This window comes from Henningerozyma blattae, chromosome 3 (assembly GCF_000315915.1).
Source record: "Henningerozyma blattae CBS 6284 chromosome 3, complete genome".
Classification (NCBI taxonomy): domain Eukaryota; kingdom Fungi; phylum Ascomycota; class Saccharomycetes; order Saccharomycetales; family Saccharomycetaceae; genus Henningerozyma; species Henningerozyma blattae.
The window spans coordinates 826,834-847,990 of NC_020187.1; the positions used below are offsets into that span (position 1 = coordinate 826,834).

At 31.6% G+C, this 21,157-nt stretch overlaps 9 protein-coding genes and 3 non-coding genes across 12 annotated transcripts; 5 read left to right on the plus strand and 7 right to left on the minus strand.

Annotated features, from left to right (window-relative positions):
- Positions 1-151: 151 nt before the first annotated feature.
- Positions 152-1,573, minus strand: TBLA0C03460 (uncharacterized protein; the record flags this gene model as incomplete). Its single annotated transcript, XM_004179620.1, has 1 exon — positions 152-1,573. One exon carries the CDS (start codon positions 1,571-1,573, stop codon positions 152-154), a length of 1,422 nt encoding a protein of 473 aa, XP_004179668.1.
- A 660-nt stretch (positions 1,574-2,233) lies between these two features.
- Positions 2,234-5,539, minus strand: TBLA0C03470 (uncharacterized protein; the record flags this gene model as incomplete). The annotated part of the gene is made up of 1 exon (XM_004179621.1): positions 2,234-5,539. The coding sequence occupies one exon, from the start codon at positions 5,537-5,539 to the stop codon at positions 2,234-2,236; it is 3,306 nt and encodes a 1,101-aa protein (XP_004179669.1).
- Positions 5,540-6,130: 591 nt separating this feature from the next.
- On the minus strand, positions 6,131-7,744 carry SSZ1 (ribosome-associated complex protein SSZ1; the record flags this gene model as incomplete). The annotated part of the gene is made up of 1 exon (XM_004179622.1): positions 6,131-7,744. The coding sequence occupies one exon, from the start codon at positions 7,742-7,744 to the stop codon at positions 6,131-6,133; it is 1,614 nt and encodes a 537-aa protein (XP_004179670.1).
- A 658-nt stretch (positions 7,745-8,402) lies between these two features.
- RRP3 (RNA-dependent ATPase RRP3) lies at positions 8,403-9,923 on the minus strand (the record flags this gene model as incomplete). Its single annotated transcript, XM_004179623.1, has 1 exon — positions 8,403-9,923. One exon carries the CDS (start codon positions 9,921-9,923, stop codon positions 8,403-8,405), a length of 1,521 nt encoding a protein of 506 aa, XP_004179671.1.
- Positions 9,924-10,411: 488 nt separating this feature from the next.
- On the minus strand, positions 10,412-11,506 carry TBLA0C03510 (uncharacterized protein; the record flags this gene model as incomplete). The annotated part of the gene is made up of 1 exon (XM_004179624.1): positions 10,412-11,506. One exon carries the CDS (start codon positions 11,504-11,506, stop codon positions 10,412-10,414), a length of 1,095 nt encoding a protein of 364 aa, XP_004179672.1.
- Positions 11,507-12,067: 561 nt separating this feature from the next.
- Positions 12,068-14,188, minus strand: RAD34 (Rad34p; the record flags this gene model as incomplete). Its single annotated transcript, XM_004179625.1, has 1 exon — positions 12,068-14,188. One exon carries the CDS (start codon positions 14,186-14,188, stop codon positions 12,068-12,070), a length of 2,121 nt encoding a protein of 706 aa, XP_004179673.1.
- A 249-nt stretch (positions 14,189-14,437) lies between these two features.
- HTD2 (hydroxyacyl-thioester dehydratase HTD2) lies at positions 14,438-15,277 on the plus strand (the record flags this gene model as incomplete). The annotated part of the gene is made up of 1 exon (XM_004179626.1): positions 14,438-15,277. One exon carries the CDS (start codon positions 14,438-14,440, stop codon positions 15,275-15,277), a length of 840 nt encoding a protein of 279 aa, XP_004179674.1.
- Positions 15,278-15,645: 368 nt separating this feature from the next.
- DYS1 (deoxyhypusine synthase) lies at positions 15,646-16,809 on the plus strand (the record flags this gene model as incomplete). Its single annotated transcript, XM_004179627.1, has 1 exon — positions 15,646-16,809. The coding sequence occupies one exon, from the start codon at positions 15,646-15,648 to the stop codon at positions 16,807-16,809; it is 1,164 nt and encodes a 387-aa protein (XP_004179675.1).
- Positions 16,810-17,260: 451 nt separating this feature from the next.
- TRM5 (tRNA (guanine) methyltransferase) lies at positions 17,261-18,772 on the plus strand (the record flags this gene model as incomplete). The annotated part of the gene is made up of 1 exon (XM_004179628.1): positions 17,261-18,772. One exon carries the CDS (start codon positions 17,261-17,263, stop codon positions 18,770-18,772), a length of 1,512 nt encoding a protein of 503 aa, XP_004179676.1.
- Positions 18,773-19,727: 955 nt separating this feature from the next.
- TBLA0Ctrna4F lies at positions 19,728-19,818 on the minus strand. Its single transcript is given in 2 exon segments — positions 19,728-19,764; positions 19,781-19,818. It is a non-coding gene; the product is annotated as a tRNA-Phe (tRNA).
- An 837-nt stretch (positions 19,819-20,655) lies between these two features.
- TBLA0Ctrna11S lies at positions 20,656-20,737 on the plus strand. The gene has a single exon. It is a non-coding gene; the product is annotated as a tRNA-Ser (tRNA).
- A 3-nt stretch (positions 20,738-20,740) lies between these two features.
- TBLA0Ctrna7V lies at positions 20,741-20,814 on the plus strand. Its single transcript has one exon. It is a non-coding gene; the product is annotated as a tRNA-Val (tRNA).
- The last annotated feature ends 343 nt before the right edge of the window (positions 20,815-21,157 follow it).

Consider the following 21,157-nt stretch of genomic DNA (forward strand, 5'->3'; position numbering starts at 1 on the left):
TGGATAGAAATGAAAAAAAAATAAGATAAACCTAAATGTAAGAGAGAGGGATTGGATATGCAAATATGAAGTGTTTTTTGGGGAAATGAGCCATGAATAATATGTTAAACAAACGATGGAAAAAAATGGGTATTAAAAAGATAAGCAAATCTCAAATTTCAAACTGAAATTCCTTTTGAGCTATATCTGTAGAATTTATTGTGCATTCTTTCTGCCCCAGTTTAGATGATTCCATGGGAAATTCTTTTTGATACAACTTTGCAGATAGCATTACTGAATCTGTTACTTTACTTGGAGATGGATTATTGCTATCTTCGTCATTGAAATAGCATAATAAGATATCATCCAAAGACTTACGAGAGCCAGGAGTTCCTTCGAAACAATGAATTTCTGTTTTGGGAGTCGTGATTAATAATGAATCTGAATTTCTTCTTAATCTCGATAAACTTGAAATTTGTGGAGATTCTGTATGACCCATGCTAATTGTTGTTTGAGATTGATTCTTCAAAGTTATATTATTAACAGAAGATGAAAACTTGAGAATTTCCTTGTCTTCTAGTAAAGTTGGAAAATCATAATTTTTCAGGAAATCGACATTAATTTCATTACTACTTGCAGAATTATTACGAGAATGACCTTTCTTCCTTGCCATACGGAATTTTTCTAAAGTGTTCATTCTATCTATACCAACTGTAGATGGACTAAAAGATATATCACCTATTGAAGTAGCCATCGATGAAGTGGATTTTATTCTTGTGCTACCTGGAGTAATTTCGAATCCAGACTGGGATGATATAGAATGTGTTTTATTTTCTTCAGAAATTATGAAATCAGTATTAGCTTGTTTGTTTAACAATTCCTCTAAAATTGTAGGTGGTTTTGAAGGCTCTAATGAGCGTGATCTGGTGTGCCCAGCAGATTCTGAACTTCGCATAAAATTTTCCTGTATATTTTTACTTTGTGGTTCATCAAGCTCAACTTCTTGAGAAGAATAAATTGAAGATGAAGCACTTTGTTTCTTTTCAAGATCTTGAAATGGTGGTGGTAATGTATGGAGTAGAAGTGTATGTTGTGACTGTGTTGTGTTCTGATTTTCTCTCTCTGGAGAAGGGATTCTTTCTGCTCCTCTCATTGAATCATCTTGTTTGGTTTTATTCGTAGATAAAGCACAATGAGAAATATGTTGGAACTGATAAGGTCCTGAAATATTTCTATTACCAAGTGGACTAGTGGATTTGTCAGAATGTTTCTGATGCGATTGAATATCTTTCAAATTGAATAAACCTAAAAATTTCTTTTTCTTACTAAACTTTGCGTCATGGTTATTCAATGGTACATAAACACGTTGTTTTACCAATGGTGGGAGTCTAATATTTTTCTTATTATTTAGCAATGGCTTGTTACTATTGACTGTCATAATTGCCATACCATTATCATCCTCGGTGCCCGAGTTCATAAACTGTTGAGTCTGCAGCCCATACAATTTCTCTGCTTCTTGGTCTTCATCCAACCAAATAGATTTCATCTGAGGTAGATTCTCCATATTAACTTGAACAGGGCTCTTACCATGCATTTTATTTTTATTATTATTATTTTATTTATTCTTTATTGGTTTTCTTTTTTTAATTTTAATTTTTTCTTCCTTCGATATTTTTATTGTAGTAAGATAATAAAGTATGATACGATTGCTATATTGCAAAACCTTTTCTAACATGTGCAGCACTTGGGACTGGAAAAAATTCTTTTTTCAATTAATAAGTTCCTAGAAAATATTCTACATAAATATACAAGACTCAAGTAACTGTTTGGTGAAAAAAGAAGTTCGATGATAAATTAATTAGTCTTGCTAAGAGCTCGTCGTACTTGAGCTATTGCAATCCATATCTTATTCCTCCTACGATGTTTGTTTTAGGCAATCTAATTGTCCAATGTTTGTTGAAGAATTTTTCACTTTCCCTACTTTGGTTTCTATAATTTCACGCGTTTTCTTGCCGTGACTGACGCGCGCCTGCCTGTTCGGGTTCCACCTAATTAAGAGAAGAAGTTTCGTGTAGAGTAAAATTCCATCACCATAAAGAATGCAGGAGGACCCTGGAAGGCATCTATTCAGCGATCTGTGGTTCTTCTAAGATTGACGGCAAAGGTATATTGAGATCTGGAGAATAGAATGGCGCAGGGAAAAGGTGCATCGTATTGCTAGTTGATGTAGTACGAGGTGCGAAATACTGAATGATTAGTGGCTTCGACTTTCTCTCTTGGGAGCAGAAAGACTACTAGAAGGTATTCCCTTGGTAGCTGTACGGTCTCGAGAAACTTTGATGTGAATCACCTTGTCTACTCTTGCATTAATGTTCTTGTACGTTGTGCCTTTCTTGCCAAGAACAGGCATATTTTGTGTGCTGTGGAATGCCCAAGGATGTGATTTTTTACTACGTTCTTTTATAAACGCTTCTAAAAACCTCTTGATATGAGAGATATGATCTTTCAACCAGCTGAATGTTACATGCATGAATAATCTATAATTTTCTAGTTCTTTTGTGGCATGGAAAAGTGTAAAAGTTGGTAATCGTCTTGATTCAATGGTACGATGTTTCCAATAGATAACCAAAGACATTAAATGTTTTCTCTTTTCCCATCCTCTTACAGAATCTCTCAGAAACTCATCTTTTCTAGCCATTTTATTTAGCCAATGAGTTTCACAAACAAAATATTCAAACCCATGTAAGAAACTGCAATTCGCTGGGGTGTTACCTAGAATTTTCATGATATCTTCTAATTCAGATTCATCTTGGCTATTGATCTCCATCGGTTCATATATAGTATCCTTGGGAGGCAAAGTTACGCCGTACATAATCATCGGTAATCTTCTACAATAGTAATTTTTATTGAACTTTAGTTCTAAATATTCACAAACTGTTAATGGTTTAGTTAAGTTGGTTTCCAAATATACAAAGTCGTTATGGATAATTAATTCTGGATAACCTTCTGGGTTTTCGCCAGCTCGTTTTTGTGATTTTTTCTTCTTATGTAGAGCTTTAAGATCAATGATTATTTTTTCAGGATTTTCAGATTTAATTTGAGACATAGTATTGATTGACTCTTTTGTGATAATATTTCCTTTCTTTGATATTTTTTTCATCATGATTTCTTTATTTTTAGAATTGGTTCTATTTCGTCTACTAGAATAAGAACTATTCACGACAGAAAGTCTGGATCTTTTAGAGAAATGGGTACCAAATTGGGAGATGGTTTCCTTGGAAGAAGCATCAGATTCCAATGATTCCGGTATATCTTCTTCGCTATTATCGATAAATAATTTTCTCTTTCTGTTTCTGGTAGATAAGAGAGGAACGTTATTAAGCTCTTTTGCCTTGGATTTAAGTAAGCTTGTATTACTTGATGATGATTTAGACTTACTGTTTGTGGAAGGATCGAATATGATTTTTTCGACTAGTTCTCTAGACCTTAATCTTCGCGAAGGTGATGTTTTTAAACTAGATACTTTTGAATGAGAGCTTAGTGGCATATCCTCCTCAATGGAGTTATATCCATCTGATTCACCGTTAGAATTTCCAGGCACAGCTTTGTTAGGTTGTGTCTCGTATTTTACAACAACTTCATTTAATGGAATTTGTTTCATTCTACGCCTGCTAGATAACCTTTGGGATATTGGCAATTCTTTTTCCTTTGAAGGTATTTTACTAATCCATAATCCATCTACAAATATTTTATTCTCATCTGTTTGAGGTAAACCAGTATGATAATCAATCTTATATTTCGATTTATGGGTAGGTTTGGGTTTCTTTTCTTTATTGTTTTCCAATAGAGATTGTAGAGACCTAGATGATTCAAATGACTTTAATTTATCCTTAATGGTTTCTAATGCTGAGGGGTTATGATATGTTTCACCAGAGGGATCAAATACTGTACTAGGAGGTGAGTTTCGATTGTAATCAAATGTCTCCTGAAAGTTAGCCGGATTATTTTTCTCAAAATCCTGAGAAAGTGCAATATTTTTAGAATGTAAAACATCTAAAGAATCAATATTTGTGAGAGAAGATATTGAACTATGTCTATTGGGTATTATTCCATCGGCAACAAATGTTGGGCAAATGCCTTGTACAGCTACTGGAAGTATTGGTATACTAATTGAAGATGATCTGCGAGATTTGGTGTTACCATTCTCTTTTTCAGAAAGAATTGTAAGATTGTTAACAGATCGGCTTCTAGAGATATTAGGCTGTTTACCTTCGTCGTCTGCATTAGAGGCAAGATTTAAGGAAGAAGCTTGGTCTTGACGCGTAACTATCAGATTTGACTCTTCGGTCAAATTCTCATTTACCAGATTTTTATCAGTTGTCATTATTGGTCGAGTATTAGACATTTGTCTACAAAATAAATCTTGAGAGAGAGTACAATTAAGGTTACTAGTTGATGAAACTGCAGATGTGGCCAACTCATTATTAGAATTACTAGATGGTTCATTTAGATTTAACGGTACATCAACTTGGGATAGCATAGAAGATATCGGAATTTTTTTAATAGAGGCATCGTTTTTAGATACATCAGTGTGAGTTGGATTTTCAGATTGCGGGATTGGACCAGGAAATGTTTCTTTGATATCTGAATCATTATCAGACATCCAAGAGTACGCATTTAGAGGAGTCCTACTCTTAAGGGTCTTCTTTGAAGCTACGGGTGCAGAAAAATATTTATTTTTTTGCCTAGAACTATTGATAGGCAAGGTTAGATTCACATTAACAAATTTATCTAACTGTTTGATATTTTCAATCGATTTTAATGCAGTTGCTTCTAGGATAAGGTTAATCTTCTCCAATTGAGATCTCCTAGACCTACGGTGTATTAGATGCTTATGATTTTTCAAAGTATTTCTTGACAAAAAGGTTTCATCTGTTGTCAGATCTTCAGTTTCGTCAATGAAATCACCCTCATCTTCTGATGTTTGATCTTCAGAAGTCTCAGTTCGTGAATCAGAATCGCTTTCATGCCCACTATTGGAGAAGCTTGGCATGCTTTTTCTTCTTAGCCTAGGAGTGATTCCACCATTAAGATTCATTTTAGATTTCTTCCTATTCTTACCAACAGAGAATAAACCAGAATTATTGATCTCTGTAATAAGCCTCAAAGAGTCTTGGATCTGTCCTGCGTAGCCTTCTGAAATGTGATTTAATCTTGCATTTAAACTATTAAGCAGCGAGTCACTATTAACTTGATTAGAGAGGAGATTATCTAGCTTATCTGTAAGTACAGATTGATTATGTGATAATGCATTGATTGTTTTAAATAAATCTTCCATGGACGAGATCATTGCAGTGTCGGTAGATAAAACTAGAGATTCTAACTTGGTAAATTGTCTATTAATTTTGAATAAATCATTCTTTAAAGACGATATCTCTTTGCTATAGTCAGAAGAATATACTTTTTTCTCATTAGAGAATTCAGATTGCTTTGCTATGGACTTTTGTGAGACTTGTGTTTGTTCTAGTCCATTAATTGGGTCTAAAACCGCAGTGTGCATGGCCTTATCTAAAAAATATTCGAAATTGATGTGCCTTTGGGGTTTATTCTGTAGATATAGTATTTAGTGGTCAAGTTGAGTAATTTGAGTTATACTGACAAAATACTTGAGAAGTTGTGTGTGTTTTTTCTTTTAATTTAACCATAATCTCTTACTATGTTGTTCAAATCATGCACATCAATTCGAAACCGGAGGAGTCGTCTCGGAAATTTTGGAAATCATAATAATAATAATGATGATTAACAAGAAAATGATCTACAATATCCTATTAAAAGGGGTCATGTCCAGTAGCTTCATTCATTTTAAAATTAGATTTACTAAAATATGGGAGAAATTTGTAGAAAATAGAAATTCTAACTTTCTGAACTCATTTGTTTTGTTCAGTACTTCAGAAAACACGAATATGTGACATGTCTCTTAAAGACTTTATTATTTACTTAAAAGCTTAGTTTCTTCAATGAAAGTTAAATACGTTTATTTTGAAATAGTATATATGTAATTACAAAGAAATTATCTATCCGTTATCTTGTGTTCCTTATAGGATGAGCTTTTTATTTTTATATTAAAAACAGTAGTATACAGCAACGCTTATTATAATTCACCCTTTACAACGTTAGTGGATTTTAAGTCTCTGGCAGTGACTCTTAATTTACCATCCTTGTTCAAGTTAAATGCGATTTCTAAACCACCTTTAACATCTTTAATACCCAAATCCATTAATTTAGCACCTAGAGAGTAAATTTTTTCTCTAACAACTTCTGGTTCATCATCTGAGTACTCTTCAGAATCTTCATCATCAGCTTCTTTTGCTTCTGATTCAATGGTTTTTTCAACAATTTTGTGTTCACCTTCGTAGATGCTTAATAATAAATTACCTTGAGCACTCTTCAAAGTAACCTTCTTTTGTACTGGGAAAGAAGATTCGGCCAATAAAACAGGGTGGAAGTTACCTTCAGAGTCAGCAAACCCAATTGGTTTGGAAGTGTGTTGAGTGTTAACAACAACTGGTTGTAAGGCTTCAGCTAATTCATCATCATCATAAGCACTGATTAATCTGGCTTGTAAAGCGGCACCAGAAGAGGATAATTCATTTGGATTGCTAGAACTGTTTTTGTTTTGAGCACTTAAAATTTCAACAGATTCTGGGAATAAAAACTCTAAGTTACTAGATAATTTTGGAGTGAAAGCAACACCACCAGTTAATAAAACAGCATCGATGTCTAATAAATCTAAGTTAGCCTTAGAGATAACTAATTCAATAAATGCAGAAAATTGACCAAAGACTTTGTTGGCAGTTAATTCAAATCTCATTCTGTTGATAGAAGTGTGATAATCGAAACCATCGGCTAAAGAATCAATAGAGATAGTACCAGAAGTGGCGTTAGACAAGGTTTTTTTAGTTGTGATAGAGTTAACTCTTAATTTGGCCATAGATCTAGCATTCTTTCTTGGGTTAGATTGGGTTTTCTTTTGGAAATCTTTAGCGAAATATTCTATTAAGGCATCGTCTAAGTTATCACCACCTAAAGCAGTGTTATGAGCAGTAGCTAAGATGGTAAAAACACCATTACGGACTGCAATAACAGCAGCATCAGATCTGACACCACCAAAGTCGGCAACAACATAGTTAGCATCTTTTTCATTTGGGAAAGCTTCTAAATGAGCTAACAATGCTGCAGATGGTTCATTTACGAATTGAACGATCTTCAAACCAACTTTAGCAGCAGAAGCAATTAAGGCAGATTTTTGTTCACCAGTGAAATTTGTTGGGATAGTTAGGACAGCTTGAGAGATCTTAGTACCAATATAATCTTCAGCAGCCAATTTTAATCTGTTTAAATGTCTGGAAACAACTTCATCAACAGTGATCTTTTCCTCAACACCTTCACCTCTAGTAATGGCAAAACCAGCCTTACCGTCAATATCAATAATTGGCGCACTATTAGCACATTTGGTAGCATCACATTCAGAGAATGGTAAACCAATGAAATCACGGAAGTTGATGATGGTATTTTTTGGGTTTCTAACTAGTTGTTGAACCGCTTGACCACCATGGTATTCATCTTCACCAACGTAAGACAAAACAGATGGAATAGAACGTTCACCATCCGGGTTGGCAATAACATCGACATCATTTTTTGGGTTGATGTAAGCGATAGAAGAGGAGGTGTTACCAAAGGAAATACCGATAACTGGGGAAGACATTTTATTCGACTATATATATTTGGTACTATATTAGAAAATTCTATTGTTAATAAAACAAGAATTTTAATGATTAGACAGTATACATTATTCAACTTATGCTCTTCTCTTTTCTAGTAGGCATCGCTGTATGAAATTGTACTTCAGATTCTTAGTCTTGCTGGTAAATTTCGATGAGTATTGCTTAGGGTGAAAAAAATTCCAGAAAAAAAAAGTTATCGTTCAAAATGATAAAATGTTGAACTATAGTAGAACTCACGTGAATAAAAAGAAGTTTATACAAATATATAATAATTATTAGTTGATCAATATGATTGAACATTTATTAAAGGTAACTCTAGTTAAAGTATATTGACTTTTTTTATAATATTTCGATCAATAATTTTTATTTTTTTTTGTGAAGCTTTCATTGTTATCTTGGTCCCATAGCAAATAAATCCATTTTCCTTGAAAAATGTACCTTATTTTTAACTCAATTTCAGATTATTATATTCTTTTGCTATGTTACTATTTGGATTTCCAATTATTAAATATATAGTGATTACAAATAATGTAAATTCGTTTAAAATTATATGTTACAATAAATATTATGTGGTTTACTATAAATAAACATATCACATTTATAGATGGTATGATACAAATTTTATTATTTAGAAACTGCTTAACGTTCGTCCTTATCCATGTTATCCTTTGCAATCATTCTGCCTCTTCTACCTTTACCTCTTAATTGTTTTTCTTTATTTCTTCTATTTAATTCCATAATAACTTCACCATTAGTTTTTTCAACAGAATCTCTTAAGGACAATATTATATCTCTATCAACATTTTCTTTTGGTAATTTTTTACCCAGAACGTCTTCAATTCTTAAAATTAACTCTAAATCATATTGGGATACTAGAGAAATCGATTTACCGGATCTACCAGCTCTGGCAGTTCTACCAACACGGTGGATGTATGATTTAGAATCCACAGGTATATCATAATTAATAACAATATCAACAGATGGAATATCTAACCCTCTTGCTGCAACATCTGTAGCGATCAATATAGATTTCTTACCAGCTTTGAAAAGATCTAAAGCACCAGTTCTTTGGTTTTGGTTTAAATCACCATGTAGAGCAATAGCGTCGAATTCTAAAGTGTTTGATAAAAGAGAAAGACGTTCAGCGTTAGCTTTTGTTCTAGTAAATATAATAATACTTTTACCAACAAATTCATTTATTAAATAAATCAAGTAAGTATTCTTTAAGCCACCGGGAACAACCATTAAAGTTTGAATTAAAGTATCTACAGTTTGATATTTATTCGAAACTGCACATTTAACTGGGTTAGTTAAACTTGCTCTTTGTAATTTATCAATTTTAGACGTCATGGTAGCAGAAAATAGGTATGTGGTTCTTCCTTGAGTGGGTAAAATTTTTAAAATACGGTCTAATACAGGGCCAAATTCTAAATCCAATAATCTATCAGCTTCATCCATAACTAAGAATTTTAGTTTTCTTAAGGAAAACCCACGAGTATTTTCCAAATGATCCATTAATCTACCTGGAGTGGCAATAATGATATGTGGCTTACGCATTAAATCTCTAGCTTGGTCCATCATGTTCATACCACCAACAATACAAACACTACGAACACCCATGAGGGCACCTAAAGAATCGAATTGTTCTTTAATTTGTTGAGCTAATTCTCTGGTTGGAGCCATAATACAGGCATAATAAGGTTGTTGATCTTCCCATAATTTATTTAAAATTGGAATTGCAAAAGCTGCGGTCTTACCAGAACCAGTTTGAGCCAAACCAATTATATCTTTACCTTCAAGCGCGGGTGGAATAGCTCTTGATTGAATTGGTGTAGGTTTTTCATAGTTTAAGTTCTTACAAGCTTCAACTAATTCAGGTACTAATTTCAATTCAGAAAAACTGCTGAAGGTTTCATATTCGTTTTCGTCTTCTTCAGCTTCTTGATTATCTTTATCCTTTTTATTAGAATTATCATCTGATTGATCTTCATCTGAAGCTTCTGTGTCTTTGCCTCGTTTTAGCTTTTCTTCTTCTTCCTTTTTCTTATTTTCTAGAGCTTTAGCTTTAATCTTGGCAGCTAAAGATGCTAAATCTTTAGTATTATTTTTATCTGTTTTAGATACAGAGTTTTTTTTGCTTTTCTTTTTCAATTCGCTCATATTATGATAAGTTATGTAATACTGCTCTTGGATAAGGTAAGTATATCTAAGTTATAATAATATCTGTAATAGATATTTTTATAAAGTACTCATCTCATCACTTTTTTTTTCGGAATTTTTTAAATATTTTACATATTTTTCTATATACAATTATTTTGAAAACTTTAAATTTCCGCGGAAATAAAAAGTGAAATAATAATACTAAAAAAATGAAGAAATATTAAATAATTATTAGTAGAAGATGAGATATGTATGTAAAGAAATCATTAAATAAATTAAGTAAACAGATTAAGAAACTAGGAATGAGAATGCATAAATAATAAAAACTATGAAGGATGCTAATATATTTTTATGAGAACGAAATGAGATTAGATGAGATGAGATGAGATGAGATGAGATGGAAAGAGATATGATAAAGAGGCAAAATGTATAAATAATTTAAAACTTGTATGTGTGGTTGTTTTTATGGGGTACACTTATGATAATAATTAAAAAATAGCATCATGTAATGGACATAAATTCTTTCCTATATGGTTTGATTCCCCAGTTGTAGTTTGTGACGTATTTGCTGCGTAAATTTTTTTGGCCTTTTTATTGAACCATGCTTTAATACAATCATAATGGAAAACACAAAAGCATTCTAATCTACCAACCTTAGTACCTGGTTCCATTTCTTCGAAGCAAATGGGACATTCATTTTGATCAAAATCACACCCAGTCGAAGAATTTTCATTAGTAGTTGAAGGTGGCATTTTAAATACCAGCATTCTCTTTAAAGCAACTTCTGATAATAATAATTCTGCATTCAAAGAGACTTTCTTGTGCTGTTGAATAGCTTCGGCATTTTCTATACATCTTTGAATATGTTGTTCAATCTTTGTATCATCACTCAATTGTGATAAATCGATATTACAAACTGGGCAAAAAGCTGAATCTTGATCATTTCTAGATTGGGTATTTAGAACTTGTCGTACATCAGTGGTAATTGCTGGCGTTGCAATAGAAGCAGAATAAGACACAGATATAGAAGTATTGTTGTCACTACTACCAGAACAAGTACTGGTACCACTGCTAGAGTTACTATTTGTATTTGATAACTCTGGTGTCCTATCAGCGGTTAATAATTCATGGCTCTCTTCAGTTTCTGAATCAGACTTAGAAACTTCTTGTATCATATTATTTAAAGCTTCATCTGTAGTGACATGACTATTGGTAGCAGCGTTTGCATCTGTATGCGTATTTGAAATAGATTGTGAATCTGGTTGTAATCTTAATCGAATAGTCCTGTTTAATAACAAGCCCTCTTGGCTTAAGAAACAATAGCAAGGAATGCAAGTCCTATATGGAGGTAACTCTTTTTTATTGGTGTCCTTAGAACTTCTTTGAATAATTCGAACTTTACCAGTAGTTTCGTAATAGCAAAACCGATCGGTACAATTACCACAAAAAATACCCCCACAACATCTACAATGATGTCTTCTTGTTAAGAAGTTGAATTTAACTTGGCAATGTAAGCATGAATCGATAGACTCGTCAGGCTGCCATTGGGCCAGACGATTAACCACAGTTGACTCGTTGGTCATTTTTCAGTTTTTGGAAAGTTATAAATCTATGAGTTAGTTTATATTATTCATCTAATCGCTGTGTCTTAGAGAAGCTTCGATATATGATAAATAAATAGGAATATATTGATGTACGGTTCCCTTTGTCTATTTTCTATAAACTGTATAAATTTGTTTGCTTTTGTCTTTTTTCTTTTCTATAAACTATACCTACCAAATGAACTTATAATGCTGTAAAAAATACGGCTTTAGATACTTTGTCAATCTTTAACTATAAAAAAATACTTTTAAATGTAGTGTTTGCTGTTTTTTTGGTCCTATATCAAATCTCAAATCTATATTATAAGTATAAATGATTAACATATCTCATCTCATCACTTCGGCTGCTTTCTTGCTTTTTGCTTTTTTTTTTGGTTTCAATTTTCAGGACAAATTTAACCGATCAAAAAACCCAAAACGTTTAGGGTTGGGAATTTACTAAGAGGGGGGTTTTTTGGGTTAGCACCGTCACAATATTGCCTTTATCTTGGTTCTTACTTCTGAATTCTTACTTCCGAATTCTTAATTCTTCATTCTGAATTCCTAATCCTTGGCTAGACTTCCATAAGATCCATCAAGATGGTCTTTTATTTGTAGCATCTTTAGTAGAGTAGCCCATTCGTCAAGAGTAGAAGTTTGAGCTTCAAGGTATTCAAGTCTCTTGACTATAGCTTCATCGTGATCGTTAACCATAATATTCTTTATTACGGGCGTAGCAAATCCATTTTTTTGTTTAAAGTCAAACCCACTTACTACATCTAAGTAACGAATACGAGAGTGAGAGGTATATCGCGATGATTGTTTGTTATATGAATGGATACTAGGTTTTAAGAAGGGAGTAATTTTAATCAATTTGAACCCTTGTGGTAGGGTGTCTCTATGGAAGATTTCTACGTTTCCATATTTGTTCTTGTAAAAATTGACATCCATTATTTTGCAGTCTTCTCCTGTACTTGTTTTATAAGTACTGGGTAGTTGCCGTGTCTTTATAGTCTGTTCAAATGCATATAAATATCGTATTGGTGAATCATTTATTGGTAGCTTGTTTTCCCCTTTGGGTTTAAGGATAATCGATTTCAATGGGGTTGAACCTGTTTTAAGAGTTCTGCCAAGAATATTCCAGTGTTGTTCGCTTTTCAAATGAAGAATATCACTTTTCCAATATACGGGCTCTTTTTTAATCATATCAGTATTAGCTATTCGATATGAGAATGATCCTATAGAATTAGAAGCAGGTTTCATTACTTGTCTTTGTTTTAAAAGTGAGGGGATGATAAAATTATCAGATGCTTTCATCTCTTTGATGTTCTTGGGTAAAGTATAATTTTTGTCAGAAATCTGTTTCATTAAATTATAATGTTTTGTAGATTTTGGAACTCGATTGAAAATTTTTAATTGAGATTGTAAAAAATTATATTTACGTATTGTAAGTGACTGGCTTGTATTTAAAAATTCTTCGTTGAAAAATTGATAATTAACATTTTTGACATACCTCGACGTGATATTTTTAATATTATTGGTATCAATATCAATTCCAATGACAGTTGTGAATGTTTGAGTTAAATTATTATCTAATTGAATATTGGGTTCAAACCCGTTAACAAACTCATTAACTTGATATTTCTTCACAACCACATCCTTTCCGTTCTGGACGTGAATCACTGGATCGATCACATAAAAATATTGCAATGAATCCTCACTAAGATAAAGTTCAATCCAAAAATTAGGTTGTAATAGATCAGTATCAAATTTATTAGGTACATAACCATGCCTTTTTTTAACTATTTCCATGAAAGGATCAGAACATGAAATTTTGAAATCATGTAGTGGTAATGCAAAACATAAAACAATTTTCAATCTATTTGATTCAGGAATTAAATTCTTTAAGATAATAATGAAAAATATTACTAATATATCTCTATTTGTCTTTTTATTTTTAGCCATCTTCCGAATATCTTCAATACCTTCCAATATTTCAGGTCTAGAACCATAGAATTGGTGTTGATCATTCAAGATATGTTTATTGATCTTTGAATAATCCTTGACTGTTTTATCTTGAACATATTTAATTAAATATTGATATCTTATGAAGTTTTGCCTGAATCCATTACTATTAATTTGATAATGAGATCGAAACCACATTACTAATCCAATAAGGCATGTTAATGTCTTTTTACCATGTTCATTAGGAGTCAAAGATTTTCGTTTTTTGATCCAAATGGAGAATTTTTTTGCGATTAGCTTAGGTATAGATCGTTTTAATCTTCTATTAAGTCTCGCATCTTTAGTCCAATGACTTCGTTGTCTTAAAACTCTAAGAAAAAACGGTATTAGAAAAATATTTAGACAATATTTTAATTTCTTGTATTGTTTTAATTGTGTCTTTTCTTTTGTTGGAATAGGTTTAGGGTTTTCGTAAGTTACCTTAACTACATTTTCTAAGATGACATCTTGCCAATCGATGCTATCTTCTCCCTCAGTATCACTCGCGCTTTCACTTTCATAATACACATAATCATCATTATTGTCATCATCATTGTTATCATAACTCTCGAATTTCCCTTCGAGTTGAAAAATTGGTTTAGATTGACTTTCAATTGTCGTTTTACTCTTTTTAATTTTATCTCTATTAACATTAGAGCCTTTTAAACTTCTCTTTGTCATTTTGCATTCCTTTAATATTTCACATTGTTTTGATACTTACTATTATTTGAATTTTTTTCAAGATTCCTTATAATGGTTAGAAGTTGATAAAAAAACCTTATTTAGAAATACTCCGGTAAATATATATGATAGTTCAAAAAAAACAGAGATTTGTCATTTACTTAAGAATAATACATAAATAAGCTATCTGGCTTTATTATCCAATTTTGACAGTAGTCTAATTGATATGTCAAAGGCAAGTATATTAGCATGTCAAAGGTTAGTGAATTGATTTTTAAAGATTATTTAACAAGAGATAAATTAATACAATTTCGGAAAATATTATTGTCTAAAAACCTTAAATCTAGCTTAGCTGCAAACCTATCAGACCAGTTATTGATTTGTAATCCCTTTGCAGAAGAAAAAGATAAGGATGGTTATTTCAAATATCAAACTCCTTCAAATATTTTAAAAAATAACTCGCTATTATACAAGAGGCGTTTGTGGGGGCAAGGTGAGATTAGGAAGTATAATGAATTAAAGATAAATGAAGCCTACAAATGTAATGAAAAATTAAAGTATATCAAGAAGTTCAAAGATGAATATCACGTCTGTATGGAAAGAGTCATAATTAGTGATGCGAAAGCAGATACTCTAATATCAAGGGAATTACGAACTTTGGTGTATAAGATCTCTAAATATAGTAGGTCTACAATGGCTGCGAACCAGACGCCTCTTATTGGTGAAATAATCAACAAAAACTTTGCATTTAATGACCTTGATATTATTCAATACAGTCAATTAACTTCCAATCCACATCGTATACATTGGGATAAGTCATACACTCAAGATATTGAAGGTTATGAAACTATAATCGTACAAGGCCCATTTTTACTTCAAACTCTCGCATCTACAGTCTCAGCTTACCTTGGTATAAACATCTCGAGTATCAAGTATAAGAATCACAACATATTATATCAGGATATTCCTATTGAAATTGTTTATCATAAATCACCATCAGTTCCCGATGGACCTGTTGAGGCACATATTCGTTCTGCTAAAGACCCTTCATTCGTCTATTTATCTGCTTTGATCACTACTAAACCATAAAAAAATGGCATCCTACAACAAGTAGTTTTTCTAAAAATCATTATCATCAAAATCATATAAGCATAATCATACTCTTGGCATTCGAGCTTTTTATTTTCTATTAGCTATTGGATCCTATGAAAATTTTGTACCAAATTGAAAAAAAAAATTCTTCAAATGACGAAACCGGCAACAAGATTCGGGCACTGGCAATGAGCAAATTTGGTAAAACCAAGTGAAAAACTATTACAAGATTCAATTTTACCTTTTTCAACTTCTTTTAATTTTATATTTAAGACAAATAATGATGAATATTATTTATTAATTACTTCATAATAGCGTATTATTAATTCATATATACTGGTGAGCCAATAACAAAAATTTCAGTCATGTCTAATATTAATGATAAATTACCAGATATTCTTTCTGATGCTGTTTTAAAGCAATCTGTGGAAATGCCAGAAGGTACTACTAAAGTCCATGGTATTGATTATAGTAAGAAGGAAGCTGTCGATATGAGAGCTTCTGACTTAATTGCTAATATGAAAAATATGGGGTTTCAAGCTAGCGCTTTAGGTCAAGCTTGTGATATCATTGACAATATGAGACAATGGAGAGGGAAACACATCGATGATTTAAGTGAGCATGATAAAAAGGGATGTTTTGATGATAAGGGTTATCAGAAGACTACAATTTTCATGGGTTATACTTCAAATTTAATCAGTTCTGGTATTCGTGAATCTTTATGTTATTTGGCTAAAAATAAAATGATTGATGCCTTAGTAACTACTGCTGGTGGTATTGAAGAAGATATTATCAAATGTTTAGCACCAACCTATTTAGGTGATTTCACCCTAAAGGGGTCTAATTTGCGTGATCAAGGTTTAAACCGTATTGGTAACTTGTTAGTACCAAATGACAATTATTGTAAGTTTGAAGAATGGATTGTCCCAATTTTAGACAAAATGTTGGAAGAACAAGAAGCCTATGTTGCCAAGCATGGTAATAGCTGTATGGATGCAAATCAAGACGTGGAATCTCCAATCTGGACACCATCTAAATTGATCCATCGTTTAGGTAAGGAAATTAATGATGAATCTTCCGTAATTTATTGGGCTTACAAGAATAACATTCCAGTCTTCTGTCCAGCAATTACAGATGGTTCCATTGGTGATATGTTATTCTTCCACACTTTCAAATCTTCTCCACAACAATTAAGATTAGATATTGTGGCTGATATTCGTAAAGTGAACTCTATGTCCATGGAAGCCTCTAGAGCTGGTATGATCATTTTAGGTGGTGGTTTGATTAAGCATCATATTGCTAATGCATGTTTGATGAGAAACGGTGCTGATTACGCTGTGTACATTAATACTGCCCAAGAATTTGATGGTTCTGATGCTGGTGCAAGACCTGATGAAGCTGTCTCTTGGGGTAAGATCAAAGCTGAAGCTCAATCCGTTAAGGTTTATGCAGATGTCACTTTAGTCTTACCTTTAATTGTTGCTGCTACTTTTGCCAACGGTAAACCATTGAATATAAAACATGATTAAGATATATATTTCCTCTTCAATGTTGATTTCTATAACTTAAGATAAAATGACACGATTTTTTAATGCCACTCTTTCCATATTTTTTTTAATTTTTATAAATTATAAATTTTTATTAACTTCTATTTCTTCAATTTTATTACTATTTATTACTATAGATTCTGTATATGTTTAAATTAATATTTAATTGTAACAATAAAATTCTATTTCATCAATATAATATTTAATTACTACAAGAAAAAAAGTATATAATGAGAAGACTGGCTTCAGCCGAATGAAGGAAAAATTGTAAAAAAAAAGAAAAATATATATATATATATATATATATTTAATAGTTTGATAAAATAAATTAAAAAAAGGTAAAATATTAAATTTGATATTCATTAAAAAATAATATTCTAGGATCTCCTTGAAGAACTTTAAAAGAATTACCTCAATTCTGGATACCAGTTGAATGATAAATTCAAATTTTAAAGCTACTATTATTAAAAATTTATCGAAAACCTTTGAATCAAGCTCAATTTACAGTAAAAATAAGTTAATTTACAAAATGAATTATCATCCGCCAGTTAAGCGTGATATGAAGATTTTAGATAGATCTTTTTTTGTAACAAAATTGCCTCTATGTGTAATTAAATTTCCAGATCCAAAAAACATTAGCTTGTTTTCGAAAAATTTTAAACAATTTATCTTAAGAGTTCCTCGTATTCCCCATGTCATTAAATTATCATCACCAAAATCAGAAGAAGAATCTAAAAGTGCAGCGGCTTGTGATAATAGCATAGTTTCAAAGGGGGTTCTATTGACTGATTCAATTAATTCTTTAAATGATGTTCCAAAAATTTTATCACCAGACGCTCAACAATTTTTAAAAGATACCAATGCTGAACTAATGCCATATGAATATATATTAGATTATGATTTTTGGAAAGCAGAAGAAATCTTAAGGGCTGTCTTACCTGAGGAATTTCTTGATGAAATACCAACTGGTTTTACAATCACTGGTCATATAGCTCATTTAAATTTAAGAAAAGAATTTAAACCATATGATAGCTTAATTGGTCAAGTTATTTTAGATAAAAATAATAAAATTGATTGTGTAGTAGATAAGGTGAGTTCAATTGCCACCAAATTTAGAACTTTCCCCATGAAAGTGATTGCTGGTAAAGCTGATAATTTAATTGTTGAGCAAAAAGAGTCTAACTGTACGTTCCGTTTCGATTTTAGTAAAGTTTATTGGAATTCTAGATTACATACCGAGCATGACAGATTGGTTACACAATATTTTAAACCAAATGAAGTTGTATGTGATGTATTTGGAGGTGTGGGGCCATTTGCTGTTCCTGCAGGTAAAAAGGAGGTTATAGTTTTGGCAAATGACTTAAATCCAGAAAGTTTTAAATATTTGAAGGAGAATATTATTTTAAATAAAGTTACAGAAAATGTTAAACCATTTAATTATGACGGTGCAGAATTTATTAAAAAATCGCCAATGCTGTTAAAGGAATGGATCGAACAACAGCCAGATGGTATTATTAAATTACCAATTAAACATCGTAAGAAGAAGAGAAGAATTAATGATGATACCAAATCAATTCTACAGGAAAAAAGAGAGATTGAGACTAAAAATATAACAATACCTTTCGAAATTAATCATTTTGTTATGAATTTACCCGATAGTGCTATTGATTTCTTAGGCGAATTTAATCACTTGTATAATGGATTCGAAATTCCCAAAAATCTACCTTATATTCATGTTCATTGTTTTGAAAAGTATGATAATGATGAAACGCCTACTATGGAAGAATTATATGAAAGAGTTCACAAAAGAATTCTTCGATCTATGAATACCACAACTGAAATTTTGCCTTTAGCATCATGTTCCTTCCATCTAGTACGTAAAGTATCTCCAACAAAGCCAATGTTCTGTGTAAGTTTCAAACTTCCAAGAGAGCTTGCCGAATAGAATCTTTTAGGTAAAGTAAACGTGTATAATATATATAACTGTAAAATAATAAACTATAAGCATTATTTCGTAACTTAAAGTATTTTTATTATACTAGTGAAGTACATTTCAAGTAATAATAATTGAGTAGAAGCAATGAGAATATATGATCTAATTTGCAAAGGTTAAAATGACAAGTGAAATATTCCACTAATTTTAGTAAAATTATTTTTAGCAAGTTAAACTTCAAATGAATTAAAAAAGATACTTTATAGCTTGGTGTAATAATTGCTGAAGAACAATGTAAAAAAAGAAAGGTTGGCATTCTGTTGAGAGGCCTTACACTAATACATGACTAAGTTACTATTTTCATAAAATGGTAATATTTCAAGATTTTTCAAAAAATCATTATTAGTGTTTGATATTTGAACTAAATAAAAAAAATATAATTAAACATAAATCAGAAGTATGAAAATACTACTTTAAGATTTTTATAGTGATTAGATTACTTTATATGGTAGTACAATATATTAATTTGATATAAATTACAAAAAGTATATATCTTTTAAAAAGTTGATCAAACTAACTTAGCGCAAGAGCAGTTAAATGTAAAAGAAATAGAGGTGTGGCTGGATAATAGCTCTGGAGTTTTTAAATAATAATGTTGAGAGGAAAATATTACAAAGTAATTGATTTTTTATACAACCTGTAGTTCTAGGAATATAAATAGAAGTCATTTTTATACAGTTCTGTAGTTTTGCATACGTTATTTATCTATGGAAGGACAATAATAAAAGCATATCATACCATAAAGTTCTGATAAATAAATATGAAAACTCCAGAGCTAGGCAAAATAATGGATAAACTTTTAAAGAGATACTTAAAGACATTTGCAACTTAAAAATATTATAGGATTTTAGTCATTACAGAACAAATTGAAATTAACCACGTGACCATGAATTTTTGAAAAAATAAATGCGACTTCTGTGGATCGAACACAGGACCTCCAGATATCTTAAACCGAAGTAATCTTCAGTCTGGCGCTCTCCCAACTGAGCTAAACCCGCTTATTATTTCTTGAATTTTTGTATTCCAACAAGCACTAATGTGTCAGTCAAGCACGTAACTCTCCGCTAAAGTCCAACCTCAGAAACGATGTGTCCACAGAATATAGACTCGTTGTCCTGTTGGCATGATGCTATCATGCCATTCCAATTTTTATATAAACTCTGCTGGAATATGATTATATCATTTTCTATATGTCTAAATAAAGTAATCGTCTTTACATCTTAAACACTTTATAACATTATCTAACTCTCTTGAATCCCAGTACATCAATAGATCAATATACTATTATATACTATATAGAGAAGGACCAAGGGGAGATACAATAATCTTGTGTAATACAACCTGTAACTACCGAACTCTGAAACACCATCCTTGTCCTGTTAGTCTCGTATTACAACAACACATGTTGTAGACGAGATTGACTTTATACTCATCTACAAGTTGCTAACTAGAAATTATACATAACACTGAGCAATTGCTAGTTGCATACCTGTGAATATCGGTTCGATGCATAATCTCTACTAGTTAGCCAGCATTACTTAAACTGTGCACTCCTATCCTTGTAAGTAGGTTTATAAACAGTCCAATTAAAGTAAAATGGGAAAGCTGGCGTTGACCTTTGAAAAGTATTTAAAGGCCAGCTTTTCCAGACTTAAGACATAAATTTATAGTTTGTTCACATAGTTATTTAGTTTAAAAAAAACAACAATTATATTCGTAAGTTCGAAGTATTAACTGGTGTTAAGTTAATAAGATTGTTAAGTTTAGTTTTGGTAATTATTATTTAAGTGTATCGTACTCCTAAGTTGGTTTACAACAAACACCAACAAATAAGAGGCAACTTGGCCGAGTGGTTAAGGCGATAGATTAGAAATCTCTTGGGCTCTGCCCGCACAGGTTCGAATCCTGTAGTTGTCGTTTGGTTTCGTGGTCTAGTTGGTTATGGCATCTGCTTAACACGCAGAACGTCCCCAGTTCGATCCTGGGCGAAATCATATTTTACATTTCTTTTTTGCTGCGATTCGTAGGGATCACATGATTGCTGTTGTTTTCTTTTACCAGGGTCTTGAAGCAAGATATCAATTCTGTAAATGATCATGAAGCGTCTAAATAGTCCATACTATAGTCTTCTTTAATGGTATTTTCTTTAAATATAGTATTAGCATTGATTGCTTGGGATTAAAGAGAGCTGCGATTACTAATAAAGTATGTCAAGTTAAATAGAGTTGTACTTGGTTATTAAAACAAAATATTATCAATTCTTAAACTTCAATGAAAAATATTCTAAATAAACAGAGCTAGTCATATTACCCTTCTGATACATCTTACAACAAAAGC